The sequence below is a fragment of the Ornithorhynchus anatinus genome, chromosome X1, assembly GCF_004115215.2.
Source record: "Ornithorhynchus anatinus isolate Pmale09 chromosome X1, mOrnAna1.pri.v4, whole genome shotgun sequence".
Taxonomy (NCBI): Eukaryota; Metazoa; Chordata; class Mammalia; order Monotremata; family Ornithorhynchidae; genus Ornithorhynchus; species Ornithorhynchus anatinus.
In genome coordinates this window covers 124,532,121-124,557,717 of record NC_041749.1, presented here as the reverse complement: position 1 = coordinate 124,557,717, position 25,597 = coordinate 124,532,121, and the positions used below count along the sequence as shown (strand labels likewise).

Below are 25,597 nucleotides of genomic sequence, written 5' to 3'. Positions count from 1 at the left end.
GCTCACAGTCTAGCTCGGGAGAGAGACGTTAATATAAATGAATAAATTACAGATATGTACCAAAGTGCCATAGGGCTTTTCCTTCCATGGGTAAACAATTCGTCTGTCTTCCCCATTAAATTGTAAACTCCTTGAGGGCAGGGACCCTGTGCCTTTGACTGTAGAGGGAATGTGTGTCTCGCTTCTGCTCTTACCGGGTGCTTGGTACGGCACTCTGCAAATACGAAACGCTCAATCAAGACGATCGATCGATGGACTGATTAAAATAGGATCAGCTTTAACTTCCCATTGAGTGTGATGCCTTAGGAAGAAACAAAGTTGCAATTTTATTTTATTAAAGTAAAAAAAAATACAGTACAGTACATGGGAAGGGAAAGAGCAATATCCAGTGCAACAACATGTAGGCCAGTACAATATTAAGTAAATAGTATAGAACACTTTCTATTCTAGTGAAAAGGAAAAAAAAAATCAGAAATGCCAACTCTGTATTCAACTAAACCCCCCAAATTCCTAATACATTATTAACCCGAACAGCAACTCGTTAAAGTTGGCCCAAATATCTTAAAACTATATATGGTTGCAAGGATTTTTATAAGTATATTAGTAAAACCCCGTTGGGAAAAAGTAGTTACTGGTTAAGAAAACATTTCAAGGTTATTTGTGCTCCTTCACAGATTAATTAAACAGAAACAGAAAAGGCCCAAGGCCTTAGTTGACAGGCTCAGAGGCTGCAGCTCCACTCCAGAATGATCCAGATCCACAAGAGCGCTGGACCCCTGTTTCCAGATACTGTAGTCCATTCTCTGGTGGGGACTGGGAGGGGACTGGGGAAGTGACGGTGGGGGGGCGGGGGCATTCGTGGTTTGGTGGGCAGGAGGTGATGTGAGGGAGGGTTGGGAGATCCTGATAGCCTTTGGGCCCAGTGAGTAGAGAGGCTGGATTGGGATCGGTCACCGCCCCTTGGTTCATATTGGGCTGGAAAATGAAGGGAAGATTCTGTAGATCTGGATTCCCTCCTTGGACTTGGGGGTTCCGGGTGGCACGGTCAGTGTCCCTCTCCCCCCCCGGCGTCTCCCTCCTTCTGACTGGCCCCTACCTCCCCATCTTCTAATCGAAGAGGGGTGCAGAAATGTTCATTTTACAGTATCTGGGTGGTGGGGGAAGCGTCACAGGAGTTTCAAAGCTTGGAGAGCATTTTCCCTGCATAAAATGAAGCCCTCTCTGCAGTATAAAAATAGAGGAGAGTGTTTAAATATGTACTATGCTGCAATGCCAAGGGGTTAAAAACAAAGCTGCGGGATGAGACGTTTTATGGATGCCACTGGGATGCGCTTCCTCCTCCTCCTTTGGCTGACATTTGGATGGACTGGGGAGGGGCGCGTCCACCATTTTCACAGTCGGGTACAGTTCTGCCCATCGGATATGTCTCCCCTCCCCAAGTCCCCATGCTGGGAGGCAGCGTGGCCTAATGGCGAGAGCCCGTGACTGGGAGTCAGAGGACCTGGGTTCTAATCCCAGCTCTGGCGCCTGTCTGCTGTGTGACCTTGGGCAAGGCACTTCACTTCTCTGGGCCTCAGTTCCCTCACCTGTAAAATGGGGATTGAGACTGTGAGCCCTATGTGTGGCAGGGACTGTGTCTGACTTTAGTACAGCACTTAGTACATTGCTTGGCACATAGTAAGCGCTTAACGAATACCATTTAAAATAAAAAGGCAGAGGAAGAGCAGATGTTAGCGTTTAGGGACCTCGCGGGGTTAAGGGGAAAGAAAAATGACCTGGGTCCCTTGGGAAAAAAACTTGGGGATTCTCCGATTTTCTCCGGCTGGGATTGGACGGCCCAGACTGGGGGGGGGTCGGTGCCGATCACGGTCTTGGAGAAGGAGACTTCCGCTTGAGGATCTCCGGCCCCTCTGAGGGGCCATTTTGGTTAAAGTCAGCGATCTGACCTTGTGCAAGGAAATCACGGTCAGGCGCGTGATGTACTCTGTGTCTACCAACTGTAGGATACTCTCCCAAGCTTTTAGTACAGTGTTCTGCACACAGTTAGCACTCAATATATACCAAAGATGGATGGATGGATCGTTTACTTAGGAGAGTGGGTGTGTGGGTGGGTTCGCTGGCGGATCCTGGCCTAGGGGGAGAGAAGCAGACGGAAAGCCCGTCCGCTTACCGGGGGCCAGCTCTAGGCGACTGGGAGGGCGGGGAGGGGGGGAAGGAGGTTGCAAATTGCGATCGGCTATGAGAATCCAATTGAGCAGAGTCCCAGCCCTGGAGGCAGGGACGTGGAGCCTCTCTTTGAAGTGAAAGCTGAGGTGGGTTCCTTGTGAAACCTGTCTCTCCACCACCATCACAGGGGACGGCGACTCAGTAGCCCACCTTGGGGCGGGCTTCCGAGCCATACAGCTCGGCGAGCATCTTGAAACGGGGCCCCCAGTCGTTCAGAAAGTCGTAATCTATGTCCGAGGAGGAGGAATCGCTGCCCAGAGAGCTGAGCGACTCCGCGATCGACTCGGCCCCCTCGTAGCCGTAGATGTGCAGCGTGTCGTACGGGGGGCCCCCTCCGTCGTGGTCAGCCTCGTCCTTCTTGACTTCGATCATGACGGCCATTTCCCCCGTTCCGGCGTTCACGTGCCTGGGCGGCTTCTGGACCTGGGCGTAGAGCGAGGGCCTGGCCTCCAGGGCCGGCCTCGGGGGCTTCAGCCCATTTTTGCGGACGGAGTTGAGCACGGAAACGTCGTAACTGGTGGTGTCCATCTCGCCGCCGCCTTCCTCGTCATAGGTGACCAGCTGCTCGTGGATTTCCGCTCCGCTTTTCCGGAGAACCTTGGCCTCTCTTCTCTGTCTTCTCCGCAGGATGATCAGCAGGGTGATGACTGCAATCGCAACACACGTTTAGGGATCCCCCCGAGGGCACATTCAGCATGACTCATTGCACGCGGGAAGGGAGGGAGACACGGAGGCAAGCAGCACACATAGGAACACGACGAGGGCCCTTCTGCTTGTGTGCCCGGCACGGTGGGGACTTGGGGGCCCCTGTTGGCCTTTTCAGCCCCACACGCACCCGTGGGTGAACTTCACCAGCGGTGGTGTCTACTTTATGAAGTATGAAGAACTTCAGCCACGGGTGCGTGTGTGCCTGAAACTCCTGGCCCGCGGATTTGCGATTTGCTCTATAGGGCAGGATGGCTGAACTGGAAGGGTTGAGGATGACAGAAAGGGACTGATTGACTGGACCGAATGACTGATTGACACACTGGTCGGTTGCTTGGTTGGAGAGGGGAAAGTCGGTGTTAGGTGGTCCAGGCTGGGGCACTGGAGAGATAGTCAGGGATGGAGAGGGGAGAGTCAGAGGCGTGGGACGGTTCACGTTCGGTCACTGGGGACAGTCAGGGGTGTCGGATGGTTCATGTCGAGTCACTGGGGGAGAGCCGGGGTGTTGGATGGTCTTTGCCGGTTCGCTAGAGAGAGTCAGTGGTGTTGGATGGTCTGTGCTGGTTCAGTAGAGGAGAGTCAGGGATGGAGGCGGGAGAGTCAGTGGTTTTGGATGGATCGCGCTGGATCACTGGGGGAGAGTCATGGATGGAGAGGGGAGAGGCTGAGTATTGGGTGATCCATGCTGGCTGGCTGGGGAGAGTCAGGGATGGATAAGGGAGAGTCGGGGGTGTTGGGCGGTCCATGCTAGGCCACCGGGGGGGAAGGCGGAGGTGGAGGGGAGAGTCAGGGAGGTTGAACGGTCTATCCCTAGCCATGAAGGTGGCAGTCCAGGAGGGTAGCCAGTACATCGTTCCTTCCAACATCCTGGTGCCCCTGTTGGAGAGAGAGTCCTGGCTGGATGAGGCATGGGGCTGATCCAGCGATGGTATGGCTTAAAGCCTGATGTCCTCCTGAAAACTGAAGCAGAAGCCGCCTATCCCCCTTGCCCCAAACAGGCTGCCTGGACTCAACTCAAAGGCCCCGGTTCTGCCTGCCCCTGCCGTCCTGCCCCGTGGAAGCCCCGGCCGTTAGTGGTGACCGGATGCCTGTGGAGGTGGACCCAGCTGTGTAAAAAAGGCTCTGCAACAGCCAAAGCCATCCTGATCGATGACAGAAAATCAACGGGAGACGGGAAGTTTCGGCCGGGTCCTCGGCGTTGTAAACCTGGGCTAGGGGGCCGAGTCTCAGCGAGCCAAAAACAAAGGCCGCACGAATCCAGAGACGCTTGGCAAAGCAGCGGGCTTTGACTCGCTGAGACTCGGCCCCCACTGAAAGCTCTAGCACTTACCAATGATGGTGAGGATGCAGAGAAAGATAGCTACGAGCGCTTGGATGCTCACTCCCACTTGTTTGACCGGCTCGTCGCAAAATGTGAATTCTCCCTGCTCGTTGCACTTGCAGACGCTGATGACGAGTGTGTTTGTGCTGGTCAGGTCAGGGGTCCCATTGTCCGAGATCACCACCGGCAGGTAGTGGACTTTGGCCTTTTCCCGATCGAACTGCCCGAATCTGATGGTGATGTTGGCTGTGTTATCTGGAAGGGGCAGGGAGTTTGGTTACCGGGTGATCGGCCGGGCTTTTTTCCTGCCTCGACCGAGAGACCAGACGTGATGCCGAGGGGGTCTGATGGGGCGTTTTCCAGAGGACGTGAATGGGCCAGATGGTTTGGCCTCGTTATCGGTTAGCCCCACCACATGGGAAAAGGGGACAATGAAACCCAAAAACAAAAGGCATTGTCGGTGACCGTTTGTGGAAGCAGCTGTGACGATGGGGGCATGGTGGGACAGGGGTGGAGCCTTCAGGGGGTGGAGCCGGAAAGGCAGGAAAAACCGTCAGAGATAGAAAGTCCCCGTGGGGGGTGGCGGGTCAGTCAGACTATTGTATTTAGTGAGCGCTTACTGCGTGCCGGGGTCGGGGTGAGGTGGGGGAGAATAGGCGGAGAGAAGGAGGGAGAGGGACAGAGCGAGAGGGGGCTAAAGAGGAATGGAGAGGGGGAGAGAGGGTGGGGACCACACACCCCACACGTACGCACACAGACACTCTCACCCAGCTGTCACCCCATCCCGCCCACACTGCGTCCCGGAAAATCCCCGCGCGGCCGGAAACGTGTCGGAGGGGCTCTGCCGGGCCCCTCCAGGTAAGCGGCCAGAGAGCCGTGGAGGCGACAGTTGGCGAGGAGCGGGGAAGAGCGGGGGAAGGAGGAGGAAGAAGAGGAGGCCCAGGACCTGGGTGGACGGCCTGTCCTCCACTGCTTCTCCACCACTGCCATCCCCATCACAGCTGCCCCGCTCACCCTCCTGCCACCGGGGCTGAGAGTGGAATCTTGCTGGAGGAGGCTTTCCAGGGGCACAGAGGCACCCTGGATTTGTGACCCTCCTGCCTTCTGCTGTGGGATGTTTGGTCCCTCCTGCTTTGCGTGGAATGGGCGCTGCAGGGGGGCTTGCAAGGGTTGTGGGGAAGGAGTGTCTTCGGAGGGGCGTGGGGCCTCATGGATCGGTCTGGGAGGGCTCGCCTTGAAGTCCTCCCCCCGGGGGTCTCGCTGCAGGCCGAGAGAGAGGGGAAGGGGGTGATCCTAGAGCAGGGGGTGGGCACTGACCCCCGAGGGCAGCCTTGGTGGGGGAGGTGAGTCAGGCGGCTAGCTCCTCCTCTAAACTGTAAGCTCCTCGGGGACGGGGAACGTGTCTGCCAACTCTGTTGTACTGTACTCTCCCAAGCCTTAGAGGAGTGCTCTGCACACAGTAGGTGCTCAACAAATACCACCGATTGATCGATCGATCCATGCAACCTATGAATATGTGGCTGTGGGGAGCAGAAGCCTCCGCGAGTGTGTTTTTCTTCGGTGCTGAGCTCTGGCTGGTTAAAGCTTGAAGCTATTAAACTGTAATCACCTGTACCCAAATCACAGCCCGCTCAAAACACCACAGCAATCTCTTCCCTGACCCCCTTTAAGAATTTGCATTTAAGAATACCTTCTGAACAAAACATTTCTGTGTCTGACGGTTGGGAGTCTGCTTTCTGCTTCGTCCTGGGGGTTATGTTCCGTTAGACCTGCCTTACTTATGAAGCAGAGTGGCCACGGGAGTCAGAAGGACCCGGGTTCTTATCCCAGCTCTGCCAATTGCTGGGGATCATCTTGAGGGAATTGGTCTGAAAACAGTTTCGGGGAAGCTCCAGCTACCTCGGGATTCAAAGCTCTACCTTCGGACACTTTTCCCAGGAAAGATAGGTTGGCTGTCTGATCGGCTGGCACAAGTTCCTCTTCAATAAATAGTAATGGAAATACAGTGAGTTGTTGTCACATGATCTGGCCACCTGCCTTATGGTGAATGGTGGAGCCCTCGATGGAGATGGCCCGGTGAAAGACCCCCACGTAGCCCCCGGGAGCCGGAGAGCGGGGGGCTTTGGTCGGGGTCCGAACGGGGATGGTGGGTTCAGGGGAGAGTGGGCTTAGATGGGTTGGCGATTCCTGGGCTGGACATGTCCACTGGAGGTGGGGGAATGGCTATTTAGAGGATAGAGTTCGGTATGCGTGTGGGAGGGGTGTGGGCAGGACTCTTCTTGCCTCTGAATCTTTGAAAAAAGCGCGGGAGCAAAGTCAGGCTAGCCGGACCCAATTCAGCCCTCAACGGAGATAGCAATATTGCAGCCCATCCCCAGGAAGAGGGAATCAGATACCTTCCTTCCAGGATCCCTTCACGGCAAGTGGCTGCCGGCTCTCTCCCCCCCCCCCCCCCCAGGGAGCGGACACCCCAGTCCCTCTCAAAGTCTGGAGGAGCCAAACGAGGCTTTCCAGCACAGACGCATCGACACGAAGGCCTTGGTGTCTTCGACAGGATGGGCAAGTCTTCCAGCTCCGCCACGGGCGTGCTGCTGGAACCCCCTCGTTAACATAAGTCGGGAGGCGGGGGGGACCGACGGCTCAGCCGAACTGAGTGTGATTATCTCTGTCGCACTTCTTTCACACTCTCCCTGGCTGACTCAGCTGTCTAACAAAACCCACTGAAGAGATACAATACCGTGGTTTTCAGTCAGTGTGAAATTGCTGTCTCCAGTGCCCAAAGAGTATTTAAACTTCGCTCCTGGTGGCATTTTGTCCTTGTCAGCAGCTGAGATCCTCATGACTAACTGTAGTGATTAAAAGAGGAGGTCAGTGAGGGCTTTGCCTCCACATGCAATCCGAGAGACAAGCCAGGCTTAATGGGGAAATAATGGCGTGGAGCGGAGAGGGGAATTGGGGGCCGGGGGGGGGGGGATTATTCACAGTGACAAATGGGAGGTAGAGAAACTTCAGTCCCCCCCGCCCCCCAGCAGGGGTGATGGCCAGAGGAGGGTCAGAGTGGGACGTCGGGGGAGAGGAGGAGAGGCCTTCCACTGCAGCACTCCTCCCATCTCCCAGACCCTCAGCCTCTGGAGAGGACTCTCGATTGCAGCAGCATCTTGCCTTCTGTCAAGTGGTCCACAGTAGCCTCCCCCAGAGGGCGTTGGGTTGGGTAGAACAGGACAGCCCCTCCGATGTGCTCGGGATGGCTGCTGGGCTTGGGTCCTGGGACCCCCCAGGGATGGAGCTATTCTAGTTGCGGGCAACTCCCTTCCGGTTTGGACTTCCCAAGGAACCCCAATTTAATGATAATGATAATAATGATAATGTTGGTATTTGTGAAGCGCTTACTATGTGCCGAGCACTGTTCTAAGCGCTGGGGGGATACGAGGTGATCAGGTTGTCCCACGTGGGGCTCACAGTCTTCGTCCCCATTTTCCAGATGAGGTCACTGAGGCCCAGAGAAGTGAAGTGACTTGCCCAAAGTCACACGGCTGACAAACGGCGGAGCCGGGATTAGAACCCGTGACCTCTGTCTCCCAAGCCCGGGCTCTTTCCACTGAGCCGCCCCTGCATCCCAGGGGAGGGACAGAAGAGCTTGCTTCCAAGCACAGGAATGGGAAGCAGAATGAGGGGCCGGCAGCATCGGAGGGAGGCTGTTGGGGGAAACCGTGGCTTTCACTTACCTCATCTCACTTGCCGGGAGGGGGAAGGGTTGGAGGAGCCCTAGGTGCCACAGGGCCAACGGCCGGGAGGAAATGGCCACCCCGGCCCCTGTGCTCCTGGCTCCGATAGGGCCTAATGGGTTCTGCAGTTAGTACAGTGCCTGACACATAGTAAGAGTTTAACAGATGCCATAATTGTTATTATTATTATTATTATTATTCTGGGTCATGACGGTTCCCAGGGCTTGCTGGTGCGAACACCATTCCAAATGCCCATGAAGAGCAGCCCATAGAGCAAGTGTCAGTGTAGAGAGCGAGGGCCCCGCCCATCCTCCCATCCCCTCGCCCCCCAACGTGGGTTCAGGAGCCACAGCGTGAGGCGAACGCTGACGACGGAGTTGGGCTACCTACCGTGCCCGGAGCAGCGTTCTCACAGACTTTGGGCTCGTAGGGCTGAGCAAACTCGGGAGCGTTGTCATTCTCGTCTAGGACCTCAATATGGACTTGCACAATGGATTCTTTGTCTGTCGGGGATCCTTAAATAACGATGCATGGGAAAGCAGATTTCAGCTTTGTGAATCCAGCACCGTGGACGCTCCCCCACCCCACCCCCGCCTCCACCCCAAGGAGTGTAGGTGGATCTCCAGGAAGACAGAAGCTGGTCCAGAACCCACGACGGGGCCGGGCAGGGGGCATTTGGACTCTCCTTTGTCAGAACCCTGTGGAGTAACTGGAAATGCCCGGGTTTAAATTTTAATCAATCAATCAATCAATCACATTTATTGAGTGCTTACTATGTGCAGAGCATTGTATTGAGCGCTTGGGAGAGTATAGTTCAACAGAATTAGCAGACACATTCCCTGCCCACGACGGGCTTACAGTCTAGAGGGGAAGGCTAAAGGTTAGCAGTGAAATGCTGGAATCAGAGCCTTCCTTACCTTAACTGTGGGAGGGTTAGTCGTCCCTCCGGAAAGGCCTGGATGCATTACTCCCTGGAGGTCATGCACTCAGGAGGCAATAAGTACAGTGGATCGATTCATCGATTGATTCATCGACTGATTGAAGAATAACCCACTTGAGTAGTTTTGAGTGAGTTGGTCCCAAGGCCAGGATTTCTGGCCAGGAATCTTAATTCTAATCCCTGACTTGGGATTCATTTCAAGTCTTTCTACCACTGAGTTGGCCAAGCTCAGCTTCTGTTCCCCAAAACCATGAGTGATGAATAGGGAATTACATGTTATTGCCAACTTTCTGGTCTGCTCACATTCCCCCCGTGACCCAACCTGGCTTAGAAAAATCACCATTTCTGGGAATTTTTGAAAAGGTTTCCGGCTTGTTCCTTACCATCTCTATTGATTTCTCTTGCTTCTATAGTTAGATTGTACCAAGGTTGAGTTTCCCGGTCAAGAGGCTTTGTGTTTGAAATGTCTCCCTGCTTGGAGATCTTGAAAAAGTTGCCTTTGTCACTGTGGCTCCGGATGCTGTACCTACATTGTGTGGAGAGAAGAGATATTGGTGACTTTGACGCTCGGGTATTATACTCTCCCAAGCACTTAGTACAGTGCCCAGCACACAGTAAGCGCTCAATAAATACGAATGATCGATTGATGAAGGCGTCTATGTGGGTAAGGTCCTCCCCCTCGGGGGGGGGGGGGGGTCTACCCCAGCGGGAGCCCCCAGCCCCTCGGTGCCCTTTGAGCAGCAAAAAATGAAGAGGTTTTCTTTGAGCCTGTAAATGTGTGTTAGTGTGAACCTTGGAAGAAATTGGCCAGGGCTTGAGATAAATCAGGCTGCAGGCCAGAAAAGCTTTTAATACAATTTCAAAATACATCTGTTGAATTGGTTTTTCTTCTGCTACTCACTGCTGTCAGATCCCTGCCCACTGCTGTGAGAGAAGGGAGGGCTGAGAAATGCTTGAGGAGATGGATCGGTTTCACAGAACAAAACAACCTCTGCCCAGTGGCCTCTAGTCTGCCCGGACGTCGACGACACAGAACTGGCCGGACAACCCCGACTAGGGTGGCCAATCGTCCTGTTTGATATGGCGATGGTGATGGTATTTGCTAAGTGCCTACTATGTGTCAAGCACTGTTCTGAGCACTGAGGTAGATACGGGGTAATGGGGTTGTCCCACGTGGGGCTCACGGTCTTCACCCTCATTTTCCAGATGAGGGAACTGAGGCACAGAGAAGTTAAGTGGCTTGTCCAAGGTCACGCAGCCGACAAGTGGCGGAGGCGGGACCAGAACCCGAGCCCGGGCTCTTGCCACTAAGCTACGCTTCTTCTCTAAATGCGAATATAGTGATATCATGGTGAGAGTCGGGTTTTCCGAACAAGCTGTCTCGGTCTAGTAAGCAACCAGTACTGAGCGTGATGAGGAGGGTTGGGGTGCCATCCCCCCACCCCCCACCCTCGTGTTATGCTCTACGTTCTAAGGATTTCTGCAAAGAACTTTTGGTGTTTCCTCACGACCCCCTTCCGTGCCGTGTCGCCTCCTCGACACGCACATAAGGTAACAAAACACTTCTCCGTTACTTCTGGGTCAGCAAGGGGGCATCCAGTCTCCGCGAGTGCCTTCCGTGGCCATTCTAACCCCCACTTTTCCGGTCCAGATGATGTTGGTATTTGTTATGTGCAGAGCACTGTTCTAAGCGCTGGGGTAGATACAGGGTCATCAGGTTGTCCCACGTGGGGCTCACAGTCTTCATCCCCATTTTCCAGATGAGGGAACTGAGGCCCAGAGAAGTGAAGTGACTGGACCAGTCCCCAAGTTCCGGACATCAGGAATCCGCCGCTGTCAGAAATCCTGAAAATCTTTCCACTCCCTTCTCTGTTCCCTTCAGGAGCTTGCCCTCCACTTGCCCTGTCACCGAGTGTCTGCGACTCTGCCACGCTCGAGCCCAGAATTTATCCCCAATCTCCTCCCCCTCCTTCCACCTCCGCTTCTCCTCTTTCCTCGAGAAACAGACATCTCCCGCAAATTCAGAAACGTAAGAACAATGGTGAAGCCAGTGCGTTCTCGTGCAGAACCAAAAGTTAGTTGAAAGACCCCTCCATCAGACTGTAAATCCTCGAGGGGCAGACGATTTGTATCTTGCTTCTTCTGGACTTTCCCGGGCACTCAGTATAGTAAACTGCGCTCAGTACAGTAGTAAAGGTAATAACTGCTGTCAGCTTGACTATCTTGAATCTAGCCCGGTGCTTAGCACGGCGCTCAACTATCACCTCGATCTCGTCTGTCTCCCGGGCGACCCCTCGCCCACGTCCTGCCTCTGGCCTGGAACACCCTCTCTTCCCGTATCTGACAGACGATCACTCTCTCCACCTTCGAAGACTTACTGTAGGCAAACCTGCTCCGAGAGACGTTCTCTAAGCCCTCATTTCCTCTTCTCCCACTCCCGTCTGCGTCGCCCTTAAACTAGGATTCGCCCCCTTTCGACGCCCCTCCCTCAGTCCAACCCCACGGCACTTACACGCACGTCTATAACTTTCTATCAATCTTTATTAAGTAAAGATTATTATTGATCTTTACATTCACGTGTGTCACTCCCTCGAGACTGTCAGCTCACTGTGGGAAGGTGTCTACCAACTCTGTCGGATCGTACTCTCCCAAGCTCTTAGGACCAGTAAGCGCTCAATAAATACGATTAATTGCTTAGCACAGAGTAGTCGCTTAATAAATACCATGATACCAAACGGGAGGACTGGCTAAAACCAGTCAGGGTTGTTTGGCCAGTTCTGGGTTGTCTGTGGCCAGGCAGACTAGAGGCCATTCCCGGTTGTTCCGGTCCGTGAAACGGATCCTTCTCCCGAAGCATTTCTCAGCCCTCCCCTCTCTCATGCCAGCTGGCAGGCATCTGAGAGCAGCAGCGTGGTTTAGTGGAAAGAGCCCTGGCTCGGGAGTCGCAGGTCATGGGTTCTAATGCCGGCTCCGCCGCTTGTCAGCTGCGTGACCTTGGGCAAGTCACTTAACTGCTCTGTGCCTCGGGGACCTCATCTGGAAAATGGGGATGAAGATCGTGAGCCCTACGTGGGACAACCTGATCACCTTGTATCTACCCCAGCGCTTAGAACAGTGCTTGGCACATAGTAAGTGCTTAACAAATACCAAACTATTAACATTTTTACTACTCCTGCTACAACTACTAATCTACTACTATTATTATTGTTACTATTATTATTATTATTCTTATCATTGCTACTAGAAGCAGCGTGTCCCAGCGGAGAGAGCACGGGCTTGGGAGTCAGAAGGATGTGGCTTCTAATCCTGGCTCTGCCACTTGTCTGCTGTGTGACCTTGGGCAAGTCACTTCGCTTCTCTGTGCCTGTTACCTCCTCTGTAAAATAATAATAATAATGGTGGTATTTGTTAAGTGCTTACTATGTGCCAAGCACTGTTCTAAGCTCTGGGGTAGACACAAGGTGATCGGGTTGTCCCACGTGGGGCTCACAGTCTTCATCCCCATTTTACAGATGAGGGAACTGAGGCACAGAGAAGTGAAAGTGACTCGCCCAAAGTCACACAGCAGACAGGTGGCGGAGTCGGAATTAGAACCCACGAGCTCTGATTCCCAAGCCCGGGCTCTTTCCACTGAGCCACGCTGGGGATTGAGGCTGTGAACCCCACCTGGGATAGGGACTGCGTCCAACCCAATTTGCTCGTATCCACCTCAGTGCTTAGTACGGTGCTTGGCACGTAGTGAGTGCTTAACAAATGCCAGAATAATAATGATGATGATAATAATAATATTATGATTACTAATGTTGGTATTTGTTAAGCGCTTACTATGTGCCGAGCACTGTTCTAAGCGCTGGGGTAGATACAGGGTAATCAGGTTGTCCCACGTGAGGCTCACGGTTAATCCCCATTGTACAGACGAGGTAACTGAGGCAGAGAGAAGTGAAGTGACATGCCCACCGTCACACAGCTGACAAGTGGCAGAGCCGGGATTCGAACTCATGACCTCTGACTCCCAAACCCATGCTCTTTCCACTGAGCCAAGATTACTACTATCACCACCACCATCGCATTCCTCCTCCTCCTCCTCTTTGTGATAATAATTTCAGGATCATCAGAAAACCCCCGAAGCTGGGAGGGCACAGAATGGTTGTAAAGAAGCAGCATGGCTCAGTGGAAAGAGCCCGGGCTTGGGAGTCAGAGGTCATGGGTTCGAATCCCGGCTCTGCCACTTGTCAGCTGTGTGGCTGTGGGCAAGTCACTTAACTTCTCGGTGCCTCAGTTACCTCATCTGTAAAATGGGGATGAAGACCGTGAGCCCCACATGGGACAACCTGATCACCTTGTATCCCCCAACGCTTAGAACAGTGCTCTGCACATAGTAAGCGCTTAGCAAATACCACCATTTATTTATTTTATTTTAAAGACCAGCTGCCCAGCTGCGGTTCCCTTACCTAATGGTCCGCTTCTCCGCGTCAGGATCCGTGGCAACGACCCGGCCGATGACATTCACTTTTATGTTCTCCTTCAGTGTGTACACGTAGTAAGGTCGGAAGAAAACCGGGGGCTCGTCCACGTCGAGGACATGGATGATGACTTCGGCGTTGCTCTTGTAGTGCGGCGTTTGCCGCCCGTGGTGAACAATGGTAGGGTCGGATGCTTCGACGGTGAACTTGTAACTCTTGATACTTTCGTAGTCCAGGGGCTGAAAGTGGAAAATATACGTGGTTAATTTGGAAGGGTCAAACCGAGCCCTGAGCCCAAAATGACTCGTCTTGTTTCGATTGAAGTACGGGCGTGTGGGAGGAATTATTACGAAGCGCTGCCATGGAGAAGGAATCTCAGTGAGGCAGTTGCAGGGACTGGTTGATCCTAACGGACCATGGGTGATTTGCGGCTCTAGCGAGTGCAGCCGAGAACTGGGATTTCTTTTTGATGTTTCTCGGTAAGGGGTGGGGAGGGGAGACGGTGACGTGCTGTGCTTGTGATCGTCTGGAGTGGATTATCCAAAGTATGGCTTATCCGGGCCAAACCGCGGCTCTCTTCCTCCACCGCTAGCCCGATTTCCTTCCAAACAAATCCCACGCCGGGGCAACCACGGCCCGGAGCAATGGGTCGCTGGAGGTGCTAATCGATCAGTCAATCCATCGGTAGTATTTACCGAGCAAGCTACCATGTTCAGAGCTCTGTACTGGGTGCCTACTGCGGAAAGAGCACTTAACTGGGTGCCTACTGAGAGCAGAGTGCTGCCCTGGGCACCTACTCTCTGCAGAGTGCTGCGACGAACATCTACTGCATGCAGAGTACTCTACTGGGCACTTGGGAGAGTACAACAGAAGGCACGCGCTCCTTGCCCCGAAGGAATTTCCGGGCTCGAAGAGAGTCGCTAATCTAACGGCTTCCAGATTCCCGAGGCCCACCTCCCTCTGCTGCCCACCGGACAAGGCCCGAGCCGTTCCGCTCCACCCCGCCGCCACCGACTCTGTTTCCCCTGTTGATCTGGATTATCCGCATCATTCCCCTCCCCCCTCCACTTGGAGGATGATCGAACATGTACTGCATAGCCTTAGTGAAATCTCCAGGTTACTACGGTTCTCCCGGGAGCAGAGCGGCACCCACAGACTGAGTCTGGTTGGCCGTGGGGGTCGCGTGACGCTCAGGAGAAGAGTCAGCGTGCAGCCCCACCAGGGATCATCGTCTGAGCGCACAGAGGGTAAATGGTGGCCAACTCGACCGGGACGAGGCAGATACCCTCACCATTAGTAGCAGAAATGACCACACACGGGTCAGGGTTGGGAGGGCGGGGGGACATCTGGGAGACCGGGAACCCCGGACCGGATTTAAGCCGGGGCACCGGTTTGCCTGTGGAGACGTGGTTGGGGTCTGCCAAGCCACGGAGGTTCTAGAAAGCGGCTGAGAGAAAGGATTGCCATCTGTGTACCTCAGCTAACCGAGAGGTGGAATTCTTGCCTCCTCCCGGACAAAGAGTTCCCCAAATTTGAGGCTGGGAAAACCACTATTAACCGAGTGGAAATGGCACCGGGCGGGTGGGAGCCAGTGGTGCCATGGTGCCCTGGGGAACAAGGAGCTTCGGGCGCACTGTCTCCAGGGCCGATCTGAAAAGCAAATAAATGGAGCCCTGGGCTCGGCCCGCTCACAATATTATTTCACCAACTCGGTAGCGGCTTTCGACGTGGAAGGCAGCGGGGATTGCAGACAGCAGGGAGGCCTCTACCAATTTTGGCCCGAGTCCTGCCTCTGGGAGCCAATGCTGCAATGTGGTCTGGATCCACTGCAGGATTTCGAAAGGCTAACGGGCCTGGAGGCAAATCCGCTTTGCGGAGGGACCTGGATTTTGCCCTTGGTGTTGCAAGTTCAGTTGAGAGACACGATAGCTCGGCGACCGAGGCAGCTTCGGTACCGAAGGGCCAGACCAGGTAGGCTAGGGCTCTTCAGTCTGGAAAGACGCAGGCTGAGAGGAGACAGGCTAGAGGCTTGCCAAACCAAGAGGGGTGGGGACAGGATGAACAACAAACCGTTGTTTGCCAAATCCCATCCCATCGGGGCGAGGGGCCGCCCGGTCTAGTGTGAGGGAGGCTTCTCCGTGACCCATAAGAAGAGACGTTTCTTCACCCAGCGGGTGGGCAAACTGATGGAATTTGCTAGCCTAAGAAATGGTGCGGGTGAAAACATCAATCGACTCAAGAGAGGGTCTGGACTCAAGAGGGGTCCACCCTAACGAGTTATCAAAGGGAAAGATAGGGACATTAGAGGAAAAAGGCAGACATTTTGGAAGGCCCAAAATGGATTAATTAGATGCCTCGATGATTGCTGCATTGGTGGGTTTTCAGAGGGGAGAGTTTGGAGCGTCGGAGGGTCCATCCCGAGCCATGAGGGGGTGGGACTCCAGGAGGGCGACCGGCACACGGTTCCTCCCGGCGTCCCGTCAGAGACAGAGCCCCGGGCTGGGAGGACCACGGGGCTGACCCCGTAGTGGCTATTCTTGGGGTCTTAGGCTACTATGTTGCCCCACTCCTCGAAAGCTTCCCAGAGTCACCCAATCCTCTCCGCCCAGCACAGCCTCCTCACCATTGCCTTTAAGACACTCACTCAACTCTCCCCTTCCTATCTATCCATGTCCTTCTACCTCGATGCCCCATCTCGCACTCTTGGCTCTAGTTCAGCCAGCCTAGAGCCTCGAACCTGGAGTCCACCTCATATTCACGTCTTTCCCCCTGCCTGGAGCTCCCTCGCCCTTCACACCTGACAGTCTATAGCTTTCCAGATCTTCAAAGCCCTCCTGAAATCCCATTTCCTCCAAGAGGCCTTCCCCGATTATTTTCTCATCTCCCCAGGACATAGCCCCACAACTGCCTCTTTAGCACGTCTGCGCCACCAGAGGATTTGCGGACTCGCACCCTCTCTTAGCATCCTCTCCTAGCGTAGCGTCCACATCCTAGTATTTAAACAGCAACCCACCTCCCTGTCTGGTTTTCTTCCTCCGAATCTAAATGATTTTAGTGCCCGTCGCTGCCCGCCAGATTATCAGGTCCTCGTGGGCTGGGATCTTGGCTGCTCGTTCAGTTGTACTCTCCCAAGTGAGTAAGCGCCCATTAAATGCTTCTAATTAATTGAATGACCCTTCTATTGATGTGACACTCAAATGGGCTTAGTTCCCCGCCTGCCAGCGTTAGACTTAGTCCCAGGCCAGGACTCCGCCATCGAATTATCTGGGTAATTACCTGCAGCTGGGGACGGGTAAGGGGGGCGGGGGGAGTGATGAATCCCTGGTCGACGTGGCTGTGAAGACCCTGTCCTAGTCCCTCTGTTGGACTGTCAGAAACTACAAAGGGTTTTAGTGGTGTTTCCTTGGGAACTTTGCCCTCGTGTCATTCCGATCCGCTTTCCCTGAGAAGCGAAGGCCATTAAGCGACGCCATATCGAGCCAGACCCATTTTCCGCCCTCCTAAAAAGACACTGGAAGGCGCTCGGAAGAACGGCATGGTGGTCGCCCTCCTTGACACCCAGCAGCAAGGGGAGGGAGGGGCCGTCCACATCCCTATTTTCCTCACGTGCCCTCTGGCGGCCTTGCGTATCAGCGGAACCGGCCTTAAGACCTGCCCGGAATTTGACCGAGCTAGAAAACGGGCAACCGTGCCTGGTGGCCACCGGGACTCCTCCGAATGTGGTTTCTTTCCGCTCAGGTGGCCTAGAGAAAGCTGTACCTTTTTGGCCTTAATTATTCCTTTGTTCGCCAAAGCATCTGCCTCAATTTCAAAGGTATCTCGATAATCTCCTTGGACAAAATTGTACTTGGTCTTTCTGTTCTGAGGCTCATCAATGTCTTCGACTGTTAAGGAATCAACCTGGTTTCCGACGCGGATGTCTTCAGAGACGTTAAACCGGTACCTTGCTGTGCAAATCAACAACCAAAGAAGCGTCAGTGAAACCGGCTACAGGCTCGTCCACCTCTTTTCCAACTCATTACACAGAACATGGTGCCCCAGGGAATGCAGGCGGGCAGGGTGGGCCCAGCCCACCCAAACCCCCTGGAGAATCGAGGCGGGCCGGTTGTCGTAGGCCCCGTCGGCCACGCCGGCTCCGAGCGGCTCCCTCGAACTCGGAGGAAGACAGAGTGGAGGAGCGGACGGACATCTGTGGTTTACGAGGCACGGAAAGGTTCGTCCACTCTAGGTCAAAGGGTCCGGAAGAGAGGCTCCCTTTCTCGGGCTCGGTCGTCACTGACGAGAGTGCAGGCGACTCCCCGCTCTCCAAGTTAATGCAGGGGCAAGGGGCACAGAGGATACAAAATGGTGTCGGTGTTGGGGAAGAGGCGGGGTGGGGGGGCGGGGGAAGTCACTCTAAGGCCTGCAGGAGGTGGCGGGGGGGGGGGGAAGGGGAGGACCAGGGAGGGGAGAGGCAGCCCGGGTAGGTAGAGCGGGGAGAGAGTGGGTGTCGCTGTGGGGAAGGAGGAGGGCGGAAGGAAGGCAGGGTCCTAGCTGGTGAGAGTTTAGAACTCATCTGCTGCCAAGAATCCACAAAGAAGATGCAGGGACTCTGTTCGGTGCTCTTCACTGGCTCCGTGAAAGTAGAGTGTCACGTGAAAGATGAGGTAAAATTCAAAAATGCATTTCCAAGATCCCCCCCGACCCCGAAGAACCCCAACAATATCAACATATGAAACACCAGAGATTAAGAAGACCCACAGTAAATATAATAGTTACATGATCAACTAACCGCGTTGATACGTCCCAGTGATAAAAAAAATCTTGTGAGTTTGGCCTTCTGGTATGAATACTTCTGTAAAGAGCTGATTTTCCAACTGCTCTCTTGCATGTCTTATTCAAGCCAAAAGACACCTGGAGCTAACCTACTGGACATCTATCATTATCCTCTGTTGAAGGTGGAGCCCTGTAAAGATCAGGACCCTACCTCATAGTTGGGAGGTCAGAAGGCCAGCCCAGCCCAGCGGAAGCAGCGGGGCCTAGCGGAGTCCCCAGCTTGGGATTCAGGAGACCGGGGTTCTAATTCCAGCTCTGCCACTCGCCTGCTGTGTGAGTCAGGGCAAGTCACTTCACTTCTCTGCGCCCCAGTCGCCTCATCTGGAAAACGGGGACTCAATACCGGTTCTCCCTCCTACTTAGAGTACGAACCGCGGTCGGGGCAGGGACCGTGTCCGACCTGATTAGCTTTTATCTACCTCAGCGCTCGGTATGGCGCTCGGCACATAGTAAGCGCTTAACAAATACCGCCACTATTATTGTTTTCGTTATTATCCATCTGATTCGCCCCAACCCTGACTCTGCTGCTGGGCATTTCCCCAAACGTTCCCTCCTCCCGCTCCTCCGCCCCCAACCGCCCGCCAGACTCACTTTGGGTGAACTTGGGGAAGTTGTCGTTGATGTCAGTCAGAGTGATTTTGACCGTAGCCGTGCTCGAGTCTCCTCCATACAGGCCAGGGGAATCTTTGGCCTGCACCACGATCTCATAGAAAGATTGCTTCTCTCGGTCCAGATCATTCACGGCCGTTGAAATGAGTCCTGGAAGAAACGGTTAGTGGGCGGTGCGGGGGTCAGTACACGGTGGAGACTGTGCTCGATAACCGAGGGAGGAGGGCTGGAGGGCAGACGCCTAGGCTAGGAAGGAGAAGGTGAGAGGTAAGAGGGAAGAGGAAGGCTGGAAAAGCACAGCCGCTCTCCCCAGCCCCGACCCGGGAGCTATTCAGCCCGACGTGAGAAGCATCCTGGTGTAGCGGATAGAGCACGGGCCTGGGAGTCAGACAGCCTTGGGTTCTAATCCCGACTCCGCCACTCGTCTGCTGTGTGACCTTGGGTGAGCCACTTAACTTCTCTGGGCCTCAGTTACCTCATCTGCAAAATGGGGATTGAGACCGTGAGCCCTACGTGGGACAGAGACTGTGTCCAACTCGATTTGCTTCTATCCACCCCAGCGCTTAGTACGGTGCCTGGCACGTAGTAAGCGGTTAACAGATATCGTGTTATTATTACTCCAGAGCCCACCAAAGCAGGGCCCGCTATGATAGGGGGGTACCCAGGACCCTTCTCCGCCCCCAAGCCCCCACCCCTGACACTCTCCCAGGCTCCAAGTCAGCCTGATGCCCCTTGGAGTCGGGCTCTTCGGGGACCCTTTCCGGGGAGACGGAGCACCCGACCGAAAGGATGAGTGGCAGCCAGGGAATCTGTGATTGAAACCTATGAAAAACACACCGTGACCTGCTAGAAATCTTGGGGAAAATTGGTAGCCGGGACACGAATTCCCATGATGTGCAAGAGTCCACGTTATTATCTGGGCCGAACCCGGCATCTACGATAGAATCGGTTCTCCACCCGCTCCTCCCTGAGCCCCCTCTTTCTAAAGGTGATTTTAGTTAAAGATGCTGGACGGGAGCGGTTGCGTGGGCCTAGGGTTGGCCTGGGGGCTGAGGCCGGGCCAGGTTTGGTCGACGGCATGGCCCAGTGGACAGAGCCCGGGCCTGGGAGTCACGAGGACCTGGGTTCTAATGCCGGCTCTGCCCCTCGTCTGCTGTGTGACCTCGGGCAAGTCACGCTCTGGGCCCCAGTTACCTCATCCGTAAAGTGGGGATTAAGACCGTGAGCCCCGTGTGGGACAGGGACTGTGTCCAACCTGATGAGTTTGTCTCTCCCCTAGTGCTTAGTATAGTGCGTGGCACATAGTAAGTGTTAACAAGCACCATTAAAAACAAAAAGAGCAGAACAGCTCTGACCCCCCCAACAGCAGCAGACGCCGTTGCACCCTCTCCCACTTGGGAAACCATCGCTGAGAGTGTCACTCAAAGTAGTTCCGAAAGGGACGGGTCTGGGGTCAGCGTGGCTCCGTGGAAAGAGCCCGGGCTTGGGAGTCAGAGGTCATGGGTTCAAATCCCCGCTCTGCCACTTGTCAGCTGTGTGACTGTGGGCAAGTCACTTAACGTGCCTCAGTTACCTCATCTGTAAAACGGGGATTAAGACTGTGAGCCTCACGTGGGACAACCTGATTACCCTGTATCTACCCCAGCTCTTAGAACAGTGCTCTGCACATAGTAAGCGCTTAACAAATACCAACATTATTATTAAGTGCTCATAGATTCCATCTATCTATGAAGGTCCCGCTACGAATTTTGGCTGAAAGGGGAAGAGTGGGGCCCACGGGAATCCTTGGGTGGCAGCGGTTCAAACATACGAGAAGAGCCGCCCTAATCGTCACCTGCAGTGGGCTAGAGGAGCAGTGTGGCCCAGTGGATAGAGAACTGGTCTGGGAGTCGAGGACCTGGGTTCTAATCCCGGCTCCGCCACTTGTCTGCTGTGTGACCTTGGGGAAGTCACTTCACTTCTCTGGGCCTCAGTTACCTCATCTGCAAAATGGGGATTAAGCCCGTGAGCCCCATGGAGGACACGGACTGTGTCCAACCCGATCAACTTGTATCTACCCCAGTGCTCAGAACAGTGCCTGGCATAGTAAGCGCTTAACAAGTACCATAAAAACAACCCCCCACCCCCACCAGAAGCATTCCCCCCGTTCGGCCCGCAAGCCCTGCAGTATCTCGGACTCCGGCATGCCCACCACTGCCAAGCACACATCACGGGGCAGCAGGGAAGGGAGGGAGCCCATTTGGAAAGCGGATCGTGTTGGAACACTCTCCGATCCTGATATCACCACCGGCCATCTCTGACCTGCCTCCTTCCTGTCCGGCTCCGGTTTCGAAAGAGAAGGCTCCGTCTCTGCCTTGAGCTCGGGGCCATCTGGTTGGAGACCACCGGTTGCTTTTCTCCCGCACCTGTCCCTGCTGGAGCAGGTTGGGGACTCCTTCTGGGCAGACTCCGTCGCCACCCTCCCGGATGGCTCAGATTGTTAGAAGCAGGCATCAAGAAGCGGAAAAGTGTCGGCCCCAGTTGGCGAAGACCCCAGCCCAGTCGACCCTGACCGTGGCATAGTGGAATAAAGGGGCAACGTTGGAGTCGGGAGATCCGGCTTACCGGTGGGGTCGACCATGAAGTACTTTTGGCCGCTGATGATGGTGTACTGCACGATGGCGTGGCCCGCCACCGTTGGATCATCCGCGTCCACGGCGGTCACTCGGGTGACCGAGGTCCCTGGAGAGAGAATGAGCGAAGCAGTTGGGAACATCTGGGCCTCTCAGCCTCCTTCGCGGCCGCTAGCGCTCTCCCCCGATTTCGCGACCGTGGCAAGCCGGCCGACGATCTGAAAAGGACTTACCGACGGGCGACATTTCCGGCACGGAGCCGTTAAACTCCTTCTGCACAAACTCCGGCACGTTGTCGTTCACGTCGTAGACTTTGATGGTAAAGTTGGAGGGCGGTTCCAGATTCCTGTTGGTGTACTTGTCGATGATCAGGGCTGTCAGGTGGTACTCGGCTATCTTCTCGCGATCCAGTTTCTCATAGGCATATATATCTCCCGTGTCTTCCTTCACTTTGAAAATGGTCTCGACATAAGGCCCTTGCAGCACATACTTGGCATTTTTGTTATTCACACTCGAGGTGATCTAGGGCACGGAATTGAAGCAATTAATAGGGAACGCAAAAGCTTAGCAAGAGAGACGACGTAATAATAACAATGATAACGTTGGTATTGGTTAAACGCTTACTATGTGCAGAGCACTGTTCTAAGCGCCGCGTCATCAGGTTGTCCCATGTGAGGCTCACAGTTAATCTCCATTTTACAGATGAGGTAACTGAGGCACAGAGAAGTGAAGTGATTCGCCCACAGTCCCCCAGCTGACGAGTGGCAGAGCCGGGAGTAGAACCCACGACCTCTGACTCCCAAGCCCGGGCTCTTTCCACTGAGCCACGCTGCTTCCCCTGACGTCAGAACGTAGACCGTAAACTCTGGACTAAGCTTGTCGCGAGCAGGGAACGTTTCTGCCAACTCTGCTGCATCGTGCTCTCGCAGGCGCTTAGAACAGTGCTCTGCACACAGTAAGCACTCGATAAATGCCACTGATGACAATAATAATAACGTTGGTATTTGTTAAGCGCTTACTAGGTGCAGAGCACTGTTCTAAGCGCTGGGGTAGACACAGGGGAATCAGGTTGTCCCACGCGGGCCTCACGGTCTTAATCCCCATTTTACAGATGAGGTCACTGAGGCCCAGAGAAGTGAAGCGACTTGCCCACAGTCACACAGCTGACAAGTGGCAGAGCCGGGATTCGAACTCATGACCTCTGACTCCAAAGCCCGTGTTTTTTCCACTGAGCCACGCTGCTTCTCTGATGATGAGGAGGATGACACGGTGGCCAAGAACGGGGCCCAAATCCTGACTCCAAAATAGGTCCAATCAGTCAATCAATCAATCGGTCATATGTACCGAGTGCTTATCGTGTGCACAGCTTCGGAGAGTACCATACAGTATAGTTGGTAGACACGCTCCCTAGCCTCAGGGATCTTCCGGTCTAGACGGGGGGAGGCAAACGGGTCCGGGAATTAACGGAACAGTGGCATTAGCGCCAGATCCTCGAAGAGTTTTATGACTCGGGTTTGGTCCACCTGTGGAAGCTCTTTGATTTCAACCTGCAGGACAGAGCGAATGCTGCTATCACGGCGGGGATACGTGTGATGTACAGGAGCTAGGCAAGGGAGAGAAATCATTCCGTTTTCTCTGTTGGAAAGAGAAACCTTTCCCCGGAAAACAATAGCAGAGTGCTCTAGTGGAAAGCGCCTGGGGCTCAGAGTCAGAGGACCTGGGTTCTAATCCCAGTTTAGATCGGCACTTGTCTGCTGGGACCTTGGGCAAGTCACGTCACTTCTCCGCGCCTCAGGTTCCTCGTCTCATTCATTCGTTCAATCATATCTATTGAGCGCTTACCGCGTGCACAGCACTGTACTGAGTGCTCGGGAGAGTACGATGCAACACTAAACAGACACGTTCCCTGCCCCCAACAAGCTTACAGTCTAGAGAGGGGGGATTGCAGTATCTGTGAAGCGCTTACTATGTGCCAGATACTGTACTAAACTCTGGGGCGGATACAAGCAAATAGGGTTGGACACAGTCCCGGTCCCGCGTCAGGCTCACGGTCTCAATCCCCGTTTTACGGATGAGGTGACTGGGGCACAGAGAAGTGAAGTGACTTCCCCAAGGTCACAGAGCAGACAAGTGGCCGAGGCGGGACTAGAACCCATGACCTTCTGACTCCCAGGCCTGGGCTCTATCCACTATACCTTGCTGCTTGCAAAATGGGGATTCAATACCCGTTCTCCCTCTCCTCTGGACGGTGAGCCCCCCATGTGGGAGAGGGGCGGTGTCCAACCTGATTAACTTGTATCTACCCCAGTGCTGAGTACAGTGCTTGTCACACAGTAAGAGTTTAACAAATACCATAATTAATCATAGTTATTAACAGATCAAATGACTATGAGCCAAAGGGGATGATGGGAGCAGTGGAAATAGTCCCGGGCTGGGAAACAGGGGCTCTCGTTCTGTCACAGACCCCCTGATCGCTGTGGTCCTCAGTTTCCCCCATCGATCCAGTGGGGATTCGTCAACCGATCAATCAGTCGTATTTATTGAGTGCTTACTCCGTGTTGAACACTGTACCAAGTGCTTGGGAGAGTGCAGCATAACAATATAAGAGTTGGTAGACCCATTCCCTGTCCACAACCAGCTGACAGGCCAGAGGGGGAGACAGACGTTCGTATAAATAAGTACATTGTGGATATGCACGTAAGTTCTGTGGGGTCGAGGGAGGGGTGAATAAACGGAGCAAATCGGGATGATGAAGAAGGGAGGGGGAGAAGAGGAAATGAGGGCTTAGTCCGGGAAGGCCTCCTGGAGGAGATGGGCCTCGAATAAGGCCTTGAAGGTGGGGAGAGTGACTGTCTGTCAGATACGAAGAAGGAGGGTGCTCCAGCCCAGAGGCAGGAAGAGGGCGAGAGGTTGGCGGTGAGATCGTCCCGGCTCCGCCACTTGCCTGCTGTGTGGTCTTGGGCAAGTTATTTGGCTTCGCTGCGCCTCAGTTACCTCATCTGGAAAATGGGGATGAAGACTGTGAGCCCCAGGCGGGACAGGGACTGTGTCCAACCTGATGTGCTCGTATCCACCCCGGCGCTTAGTACAGTGCCTGGCACACAGCACCTTAACCAGTACTGTAAGAATAACGATAAGAAGAAGAGAGACGAGATCGAGGTACAGTGAGAAGGTTAGAGTTAGAGGAGCCAAGTATGCAGGCTGGGTTGTAGTAGGAGAGTTGCGAGGAGAGGTGGGAGGGGCGAGGCGATCTGAGTGCCCTAAAGCCGAAGGTGAGGAGTTTCTGTCTGAGGCGGGGGTGGATGAGCAACCACTGGAGGTTTCTGAGGAGGGGGGAGACATGGACCGAACTCACAGAAGCACACACACACGTAAACAGACTCGCACACTCCCACGGGGGTGTGCGACACAGACTCTCCCACATCCACGGACGCACACACGCATACGCGTTCACAGTCTCCCATCCACGCCCGTCCTCAGGTGTACACACACAACAGTTGGTTTTTAAAAGAAACTTCGAGAGGCCTTTCCCTCGGTGTCTGCTGCTCTAGGCTCATCTGTCCCCCGCTGCCCCCCACCCCCGCCCTTTCGAACCCCATCTCTTTCCCTCTTGCAGCTTCGTGCCATGGGTGAATTTCACTTTCAGCGGTGAGCGCACGCATTTCACAACTCAGAGGGAAACTTCCTTTCAGCTCCTTTACTGAGCCACCCCTTGTAGCTTGGAATTGCTTTTCAAATTTACCATCTGGTTCATCATCCTGGAAACTGTCATCTCCCTGATTTGCCAGGGCTTTGTTCTGGCCCTACCGAGGGTCGTGTTTCCTAGATTCAGATGGACAATCATAGAGTCCCTTTGATGTTTCACTGTTTTCAATTCACAGGGGAAGTGCGTCTTCCCTGAGTGGGGAAGTGTTTCATTTTAATCTCGAAAGCCTTTTCGGTAGACTCCATTTTCCACCTTTGTTCTTTTGAGTCCCATTCGGTCGCCGTCCCTGTCCTCTCCGCTGGCCTGGAGAGCGGAGTGGCAAAGGCAGACGACACTTACAGGAGCAGAGGATTGTGTCCGGAAGGTTTTAAGTTCAAAGAGACGTCCGAGGCAAGAAGGGAGCGGGAAGACTATCCCCCTCCCATTTCGCCTCGTCTAGGACAGCACTCCGGGGAACTCTGTAAACTCGTCTCTA

General features: G+C 54.2%; 1 protein-coding gene across 1 annotated transcript in view; it reads right to left on the bottom strand.

Annotated features, from left to right (window-relative positions):
• Nucleotides 1–2,069: 2,069 nt before the first annotated feature.
• CDH5 (cadherin 5) overlaps nt 2,070–25,597 on the bottom strand; it is a 71,987-nt gene continuing 48,459 nt past the window's right edge. The window contains exons 3-12 of the mRNA XM_029051858.2: nt 21,650–21,938; nt 21,409–21,525; nt 18,787–18,954; nt 17,140–17,327; nt 13,369–13,619; nt 9,301–9,443; nt 8,368–8,492; nt 6,990–7,098; nt 4,262–4,507; nt 2,070–2,873 (exon numbers count right to left, since the gene is read on the bottom strand). Coding sequence (XP_028907691.1) covers nt 2,365–2,873; nt 4,262–4,507; nt 6,990–7,098; nt 8,368–8,492; nt 9,301–9,443; nt 13,369–13,619; nt 17,140–17,327; nt 18,787–18,954; nt 21,409–21,525; nt 21,650–21,938 — 2,145 coding nt within the window. The 3' untranslated portion in view covers nt 2,070–2,364. The remainder of the gene's footprint in view (nt 2,874–4,261; nt 4,508–6,989; nt 7,099–8,367; nt 8,493–9,300; nt 9,444–13,368; nt 13,620–17,139; nt 17,328–18,786; nt 18,955–21,408; nt 21,526–21,649; nt 21,939–25,597) is intronic.